The sequence below is a fragment of the Elephantulus edwardii genome, unplaced genomic scaffold, assembly GCF_000299155.1.
Source record: "Elephantulus edwardii isolate Elephantulus edwardi_28Jun2011 unplaced genomic scaffold, EleEdw1.0 scaffold00167, whole genome shotgun sequence".
In the NCBI taxonomy this organism is placed as follows: domain Eukaryota; kingdom Metazoa; phylum Chordata; class Mammalia; order Macroscelidea; family Macroscelididae; genus Elephantulus; species Elephantulus edwardii.
In genome coordinates, this window is record NW_006399917.1 from 40,041 (window position 1) to 50,189 (window position 10,149).

General features: G+C 35.8%; 1 protein-coding gene across 1 annotated transcript in view; it reads right to left on the reverse strand.

Moving 5' to 3' along the window:
- Nucleotides 1-10,149, reverse strand: part of N4BP2 (NEDD4 binding protein 2) — a 66,360-nt gene that overhangs the window by 22,209 nt on the left and 34,002 nt on the right. Inside the window, exons 6-9 of the mRNA XM_006895417.1 lie at nt 9,476-9,631; nt 5,270-7,563; nt 1,899-1,984; nt 165-210 (exon numbers count right to left, since the gene is read on the reverse strand). Of these exons, the coding sequence (XP_006895479.1) occupies nt 165-210; nt 1,899-1,984; nt 5,270-7,563; nt 9,476-9,631 (2,582 nt within the window). The remainder of the gene's footprint in view (nt 1-164; nt 211-1,898; nt 1,985-5,269; nt 7,564-9,475; nt 9,632-10,149) is intronic.

Below are 10,149 nucleotides of genomic sequence, written 5' to 3' on the forward strand. Positions count from 1 at the left end.
AATAATAATAATAAAAAAGTTCTTGTATTTTATGAAATTCTAAATACCTGGAATCAGAAATTTAAGTATTTTATGAAGGCATATTTAGGAGAATTGAAATACACAAATACACATGCAGACTCTCAGGGTTTTTAACTTAAGAAGTTTAAACTGTGTATTTTTACCTGGCACAAGCTGACCACAGGCAATTTCTTGTTGGCATTGTCTCTCCTAAACAGAAATGCAAAAAGGTCAGACAGGCAAAAGTAACATTAGTAAAGAAAGTTATATTGTTTTTCTTTGGAAATTATTTCTCCTTACAAAGCTATAAACCATTTGTAGTATAAATCAAATTAAAACAACAAAACTAGATTTTTTTATATGACTATATCAACATAATTTCTCTACTTATAATACAGATCTATATTTTAGAAGTTTTGAGATTGAACCAATCAGCATTGTAGTCTTTAAAGTTAAAAAAAAGCAAATCACTGTTAGTTTTTTATTTAAAAAAAAACAACAATTTTTAAAAAAACAACAAAGAATCATCACAGAGTTCACCAATAATTACATTATTTGACTAATCTGAGAGTAACAAAATACTAGAAGGAGGGGAACAGAGGTGGAAAGCAGCAATTTGCTAGCTGATTTTAGCCCATTGTCTCTCAAAATCAAAATTTGACAATTCTTTCACATAACATAGATTTTACATAAGGGCAAAAATAACAAAACAGATATAAAAGAAGCTCTTATTAAGTCTACCAGATCACTTGCTATGCATCTGAGATCTGGACAGGGTGGGGGTGGTTAATCATAATGTTGCACAATTTGATGGGTGGAGGGAGGAGAGGGTAAAGGAAATGGAAAAGATCTGGTGTGAAAACAGTGTATATGAACTTTGTAAGTAAACCAGTATTAAAGAAAGATTTTGTTTCAATAAGAGCAGAGATAAGACTCTTAATCAAAGAAGACATTCAGATAGCCAATAAACATATGAAGAAATGCTCCAAATCCTTAGTCATTAAAAACATGCAAATCAAAACAATAAGACATCATCTCACTCCAGCAACAAGAGTGAGGTTCAACAGACTTGCAAACAACTGTTGGTGAGAATGTGGGAAGATTGTAATTCTCATGCACTGCTGGTGAGAATGTAAAATGGCACAAGACTATGGAAGGCAGTCTGGTGATTCCTCAAAAAGTTTACAATAAAAATATCATTGTGTGATCCAGCTATTCGACTACTGCGAATGTACCCTAAATAAATCAGAGCTGCAACATAAACAGATAAGCATATTCATGTTTACAGCAGTATTATTCACAATAGAGGAAAGAAGCAGCCCAATGCCTATCAATAAGTGAATGGATAGTAAAACTGTGGTACATTCTTAAAAGGGAATATTATGAAGCACTGAAAAATAACAAAAAAACTCATTAAATACTACACAACATGGAGAAGTCTAGAGATCACTATGCTGAAAAATAACTTATTCACAGAAGGATAAATACTATATAACATCACTGTTACATACATAGGAGAGTTACAATAGATAATTAATCTGTATTAGAATAAATGAAGGGAAGGTCAATCTGAAAGGAATGGACAATCAGATACTATGTGTAGTGCAGTTAACAATGTGTACTGTATTTAACAATCTAGAACAAGACGCATAAAAGATCGACTGGGAGGTGGTGGAGGAAAGGTCAAGGTTTGCACATAGGAGCAAACTGAAGAGCTGACAGGAAAGAGAGAGGAGGGAGAGGGAGCAGAGATTAGCGGATGGATGAGTAGAGAAAAGAGAAAGGGAGGGGTCAATAAGGCATAATGACATTGCAGAATTGTAATTAATGCTATACAACAAAATATAAGTGACAGCACAAAACTAATTAAAAAAAAAAAGATAAAAAAGTCTACCAACCATTATAGATTCTTTCCATTTCTCATGAATCACTTTAGCCAGATTCAGATCTATATTAACCACGCAGTCCTCAACTGTGAGAGATTCTTGTGTGGGGAGAAAAACAATATATAATTATTTCTCATTAAATAGCTGCAGAAAACATAACCAATCACATTATACATCATAAAACGAATTCAGATTATTAATTACTATCCCATCTTTTTGTTGCTAATAACTTGGAATTTTTTTGTTTGTTTCTGTAATTATGCCATTGTTTTCTCATGTCTGAACTGGAACAATTATATAAATGCAAAGTTTTATAAAAATATTATATCCACCAGATGCTCTGCTGGAGAAGGAGGGGCAATCTCCTCCTGTACCAGTCAGATCTGATTTGATGGTACACACACAAAAAATAATAAAATTTTGGAAAAAAAATATTATATTACAAATAAAATTTTATATATAGGAAATATAATTTGGTCCTTTCCATTAATCTAAATAGATCTTATATCTTTGTCTCTTCTTGTCAACTATTTTCATTACATGGATCCTATGAAATTATTCTTCCCTTAAGAGTATTTGGAGAAGCAACAAAGGACTAAAAAGGATTCATCTGTGTGAAGTAAATTCCAGAAACATCTTTCAATAGGTTCATGGATTACAAAGAAACTCTATATAAATAGTATTTCATCCAAAATCACATTTTTTTAAAATCATTTGACCAGGCAGTGTCAAAAGCAATATGCTATGTATAATCATGGGATTTCCCAACGTCATATATTTAATGGATCAATCAACTCAATGGCCCCTAAAAACAACAATCAATTCTGTACTCTAAAACAGACTGAACATGCAATCAAGATGTATTCATAATAATCAATGACAAGAATACAGAGTTGGAAACAAAAAAGAGCTGGTATTTGGAAAATTGGGCTTTAAGTACAAAAATGAATCTGGAGCTTGAAAAGCAGAATTTTGAACAAAAAAAACCCTAGATTTATTTATTGCTAATATTTTTTTTAAAAAAAAACACAACAAAAAATAGTGAATATACATGGACCTCACCTGATGAAATACACAAAAATCAAACTGACTACATCCATGGAAAGGGATATTTAAAGAGCTCAGTATCATCAGTCAGAATAAGGCCAGAGGCCAACTACCGATGAGACCACCACTAGCTTATAAGCATGTTCAAACTGAAGCTGAAGAAAATGAAAACAAGTCAATGAGAGTAAAAACATGACCTTGAGTTTATCCCACCAAAACTTAAATACCATTTCATGAACAGATTTGATGCACTGAACACTAATGATTGCAGGAAATTAGGAGTGTGGCCTGAGTAAAGACTTCATAGGTAAAGAAAGTAAAAGTTTAAAAAGACAGGAGAGAAAAAAAATACGAAAACAGATGTCTGAAAATATGTTGAAACTTGCTCTAAAACAAAAGGCAGAAATTCTTAAATAAGAAAGGTGAACAGTTATAAAACATAACATATGAATGATTCTATGAAAACCAATTTTTAAAATTAATAAAAACAAGTGAACAGAAGATTCCAAAGGGTAGCTTGAGAAGACAAAGTAAAGTATAACAAGATGCATAAATACTTGGAGGTAGAAAACCAAACTGGGAGCACACACACTATAAATGTCAAGATAAATGGCCGGAGGAATAAAGGCTGCAACACTGAAGGATTCTATGGGCAAAATAAGTACCAAAAGCAAATAGAAAGAATACAGAGTTACTTAACCAAAAAGAGGTGATCAACACTGACCCATTTTAGGAAGCTGCATATAACCAAGACCTAATGCCAATTAAGATGTTGAAGTGGCACAGAAAGGCAATGGCAAATAAGTTCCAAGAACTGACAGAATATTTAGGTGCTTCATGAAACAGATGCAGCCCTCTTAATGAAACTTTCTAGTCTGTACCAAGACATTTAGAAGACAACCACCTAGCAAGCCTACTGGAAGAGATTCATATTTGTAATAATTGTTTTTAAAAGTGATCTAACGGAATGTGGAAATCATCAAATACCATCAGTAACACATGCAAGTAAAATCCTGCTGAAGATTATTCAGACACAGATACAGACCTGCCAAAAACTCGAGGTGGATTCAGAAGAAACCATGAACAAGGGATATTATTGCTGCATTCAGATGGATCTTAGCTTGAATCAGAGGACATCAGAAGGATGTTTACTTGTGCTTTGCTGACTATGCAAAGGCATCTGAGTATGTAGGTCATAATAAATTATGGATAATATTGAGAAGACCAGGAATTTGAGAACACTTAATCAAGCTCATGCAAAACTGATATGTAAACTAGCATTTAATGGAACAAGGGACTACCACATGATTTAAAATACATAAATATATACATCACGGTTGTATTCTTTCACTGTAAGTTATTCAATCTGTGTGCTGAGGAAATAATCCTAGAAGCTAGGCTATAAGAAGAGGACTGTGGCATCAAAATTGGAGGAAGACTCATCAACAACATGCCTTCCAAGGATGAGGAAACCATGCTGTGCAAAGTGAAGAGGACTTGAATCACTTAATGAAAAGCAAAGAACAGCCATTAGTGTGTATAACACCTCAGTTAAAGAAACAAAAATCATCACAAAAAGACCAATGGGCAACAACATGATAAATGGAGAAAGATTCAAGGTGCCAAGGATTTCCTTTTACTTGGATCTGCAAATACCATTCATTGAAGCAGCAGTCAAGAAATGAAGAGTAGTATTGCACTAGGCAAATCTACATGACAAACACTTCTTAAAGATGTCAGATTAAAGACTAAGGGATGCCTGGCTCAAACCAGTATCTTCATTGCTTCATGGTTCTGCAAGTGAGACAATGAATAAGGAAAACCCAAGATTCCATGCCTCTGAAATATGATGCTGCCAAAGAATACTGAGGAATCCATGGATTACAAAAATAACAAATTTGTCTAGAAGAACTGGAGCCAGGGTGCTCCAACAGAGGGAAGGAAGGCAAAACTTTATCTCACATACTTTGAGCATGTTATCAGGAAACCTTGGAAAAGTACAGAGTCAGTGGAAGAGAGGAAGACTCACAATGAGAGGGTCTGACATGGTAACTATAACAATGGGTTTAAGGACACCAGAGACTGACACAAGACAAGGAAAAGTTCTGATCTGCTGTACACAGGGTCACTGTGAGTCAGAGTCCATTCAAGGGCATCTAACAACAACAACAACATGTAAATAACTCTTACATTTCCATTAACACCTGAAATAATTTTGTAATAAAAATAAGCCCTAGCCAGTCAATTTTGACTCAAAGTGAACGTGTAGCACAGAGTCAAATCAGCAAAATTCTATTCAACCACAATATGCAAGTAGGAAGTTTGCATTTTCTTACCTATATTAATGCCAACAGAGCCAAATAATTCACAGAGCTGTAAAGCCGCCTCAGGGGGCAATGCCAATTCCAGACAATTTATGCCCAGAGGTTGGGCCACTGATGGAGAAGGGTTCAACTTTTCTTTTTCACAAATTACAGCTGATAAGCTATCTCCTGCCCTTGGAATTGTCTCCATTCCCTGGTTATCTTCAGGCCTAATTTTTTCTGTATATAACTGAAATTCTGCAGAGTCCTCTGAATGACTGTCATTTCTCTCCAGTTCAAAAGGGTCCGTGAAACAAATGCCTTCATTTAATTCAAGATGTGAAGTGCCTGATGCAGGACTTAAAATTCGAAACAAATTCGAAGAACGTGTACTGTCTCCAACTTCTGCGGTTACTAGAGTCTTTTCCATTTCCTTCCCATCCTTAGGGACACTAGAATCTAGAACACCTGCAAAAGACAGCTTACTGCTGTATAAATCTGGAAATGCTCCGTGGCTGTTAGGAAGTAGTCCAGGGTTCTCCCAATCTCCAACAGCACTCGGGATCAAAGATTTTATTGCTGCCTGCTCTGAGTTTTCCCTTCTTCTGTTACAGGCAGGTTGTGCTTCTGCTGCGTTACTGACATTGATTCCATGTTTACAGTCATGCACACTAGAATTAGAACCCTCAAAAGTCTCTTTTGGTCTAATAATTTCCTTCAAATCTAGTCCCTGAGAAAATGGCCCAGTTTGAGATTCATCCTTCAATATTTGGAAACTGTTAAATACCATAGCCTCCCATAACTTATTTTCAGAATCGAGCAAAAGACTTGTGGTCCAAACAATATCTCTATTACACCTCTCATACAAGGTACTGAGGACTTCCGGTGAAATGGATGCAAATATTTTACAAAGAATATTAAGATTTTCAGATTCATCAGCATCCATAAGCTGACTTTCCTCAACACATGTGCTTTTATCACGCATGACTCGACACGGAACTGGTTCTTGAACATCTGGTTCTGCGTTCATGTTTAAGGATTCCGGTCCATCTATGCTTCCTATTAGTACTTTCATGGACTCTGAAACCATAATCGTATTTGTATCCATTTTCCACAAGAGAGCAAAATCCTGGGGTTCAGTTTGGGTACCCATATCTGCTTCTGCTTCAGAGACTCCTGGAGCTTCTTCTTCTAGAAAGTCTTCTAAAAGTTGTGGTTCCACTACTCTAGGAACAACAGGCAAGTTGTTGGTTGAGGACAGACACAGCGCCCATTGTTCATGATTCTTTTCACTTAGACACATCTTATTCCCCAGGCCCATTTCACTGTATAGCATTTCAGAACCCCTTGGTGTCGAACAATCCAATGCTTTTAGTTCTTCAGGGCTTGTGCTCCAATAGGTATATAAAGGCATTTCACTCATATTGTCACCGATTCCATCAGGTTCATTGAAATGAGACTTTGGCGATCTCGATCTGGGTTGTCTCTGGGGTAAAGAAACAAATAAAGGCCAGTCACCTACATCGTTGAATGAGTTTGATATAAATGTTTCCGTATTTGTCCAAGTGTCATATCTACAGCAATTTGAGAATTCTGAAGCATCATCACCCTGGGACTTATCACCTTCTTTACTATCCTGTGGTGATTCTTCCTGCTGGGTACATTCCACATTCAGAGAGAAACTATCATCTAATGCTTCGAATGACTGGCACCAATTATACATCTTGTTACTTTGATCAGATGAACTTGTTAGGTTCTTTATCATCCTCTGACTAACAGTCTTAGTAACTACAGGCCAGTCACCAAAATAATTGGATCGCTCATTTGTTGGCAACTTTTGGGCTAATTTTCCATTTTGTTTCCCACAGGGGTTTTTCTGCACTGTGACTCTTTCCTCTGGAACTTTACATGGCAAAGGTTTCTCATTGTCAAATGGTTTACTCCTTGCAGGATCCATTTCATCCTGATAAATACTCACTATTCCCTGTACCAAGCTACCTACATCAGTTTTATTATGTTGTTTTTCAGAAGTCATTTCTACTTGCTCTTCATTTTTACTTTTGTCTGTCACTTGCATTTTCCTTCCAGAGTCTGAAAAAGACATATCTGAGCCGCCCTGAATATGCTGATTCACGTCACTTTGTTTCTTCTTTTTTCCTTTATTTCTTTTGTCTAAATCCACACAAAGGAGAGCTGAGGCATTCTCAGGGGTAACCGTTTCACTGGTGACTTCAGGCTTCTTTTCTTCTTTTAACTGTAGGTGCTTCAAAGGTGAGCATAAGATGCTTCCTTCTTCTGCAGAGGGAGTATCTTCATTATCTTTGGAGCTGTAAAGAGTATCATAGAGAAATCTCTAAATGTTCCCATTAATACTCCCGTCTAAATTAAAAAAAAAATTCAATTGAACAGCCAGGGCACTCAACATTTATTTATTTTTAAAATCATAGAAATAAATTATATTAAAATGGCAAGAATTATTCTTGATCTTTCCCTAATACACTACCTAACAACTGCTTTCATTACAGGCACTGCACCTAGCACCAAGCTTGGCACACAGAAAGCACTTCAATATTTTTCAAATTGAATAGAAAACATGAGATCTCCAAGTTTGGTGTTTATCATACAGTGGATGCGAAAGCCAAGTCTCTAAATTCTGTTCCCAGGAGAGGACATCACGTCTCTGACTTTTGTCTGACATATAAAAGCCTAATTTACACAAAACTAGGCCCTGCCTCACTACTTGTCATTAGCTACAAACTTTTAAACTTCATATACAATGTCATATCAAAGCCTATTAAATTACCCAATAAATTTTTTTAAACCCATTTTAAAATCATTTGCTGACTCAGAGCACTTTTGCCGAAACACCACTGTCTCAATTATAGTGATTTTTTCCTTATTCAATAATTAGTTCACCTCCCTTTCTTTCACTAAGTTAAATCAAACCTAATATTGAGTTATCTCTGTGGCAAGAACTATTCCAAGATCTTGTTGTTGTTGTTTTGTGGACCCATAGCTGACCGTCCAGCAGATTTTCAGAGGCAGTTAATCACACAGGAGGAGAATGCATGTATTAATTAATAATCGCTACAAAAGCTTTAAAAGATGAGTGCTGTCAGGGGAGCTCTGGTGGCCTAGTGGCAAGGAGCTGCAACTACAATCCCAGAGGCGCACGGTTCGAATCCACCAGATGCTCTGCCGGGGAAGGAGGGACAATCTCCTCCTGTACCAGTCAGATCTGATTTGATGGTACACTCACACAAAAATAACAAAATAAAATTTAAAAAATTTAAAAAAAAGATGAGTGCTGTCATTGCCATTTTATAAATGAAGAGGCTGACATATATAGATGTGTGTGTATGTGTATATGTATATACATATATATTTTATAACTTGTCTATTATGAGGGCCCATGAAATAAATAGTTCAAGAATCTATGAATGCATGTTCTTAACCACTCAGCAACAGCATATCTCACTAAAAGAATATTTGTAAATTTTCCCCTCCCCACGCCAAATACTCTCTTTCTGTCACAAAATATGAGTATTTTGAACCAATATATTTTAAGGAGCTCTGGGGGCCTAGTGAGCACCGACTTGCACTGCCAATCCAAAGGCAGACCGTTTGAATCCATCAAGTGCCCCTCAGAAGAAAGATGAGCTAATACCCTCCTATACAATATACACTGGAGGGTTCCTATTAAAAGACAGAGAGTTTTTTAATATGTATTTTTAGGCTCATCCTTATTGATTTGTTTAGTATATTATCCTAAATATTAACAGAACCAATACTATTCTGGATTGTCTACCTCCAGGTTACGACTTGTATTAATATTAATGATGAATTTTTATGATACTAGTTTGAAAGGGAAATGTTTGGTGACGACTAATTAAAAATTAGGAGATCATGTGAGGATATATGAAAAAGTACAATAGCAGACTCAATCTTCTAAAGACAGGAACATTTATCATATAAACATAGCATACATATATAACCAAGGAAAACTTACATCATCTTACACATAAATCTTACATATAAACTTTTGCTTCTCTTGCTAACCATATCCATCTCACTCCCCAAAGCACTACACCTAAACCCTTACAAGTAACAAAGATCTACCTGATTTTTAAACTTAACTGGCAAAAATCAAATAAACTGGCAGTGAATTCCCAGCTTCAAATTTTTTAAATTATACTACAAATTGACTTTTTTTCTTCTTATATAGTTGTTCTAACCTACCTAGTACTATTGTCCTCGGAAGAATATGCACACAGCTCCATACACTGGGTTTCGTCTGGAACTGAAGAATGCATGATCATTGACACTGAAACAAAGCATTGATAGAGTTCCAACATCCTCGCTAGTTTTTCTTTGCTGAGCCCATGGACAGTACGCCTGAAAATTCAAAGAGAGAAAAGGGTAGAACCAATATTAGTAACAGTTTAAAAAACAGTAATAAAATCCTATAATATCAAGAAAAATAATAAAGTTTCCAAATTAGTCTATAATGCAATAAACATCATAATGCAAAAGTTGGGAACAGGGAAGAAGGGTCAGTAGCTGGAAAATACGGGCTCAGTGAGAGACATGAGGCTGGAGATAGAATGATCAAGTTCCACACATTCAATGATTTATTCATTGCAAATACCTTTTATAAGAAACATAAACGCAGGCTATACACACGGATCTCACTTGATGTCATGCATAGGAATCAAATCGATTATATTTGTGGAAAGACTTGGTGGAGAAGCATAAGATCAGCAGTGAAAACCAGGCCAGGGGCTGATAGTGGGACAGACCACCAACTAATCATATGCAAGTTCAAGCTGAAGTTGAGGAAAATTAAATCAAGTCCACGGGAACCAAGATTTGACCTTAAGTCTGTCCCACTCAAATTTCAATACCATCTCAGG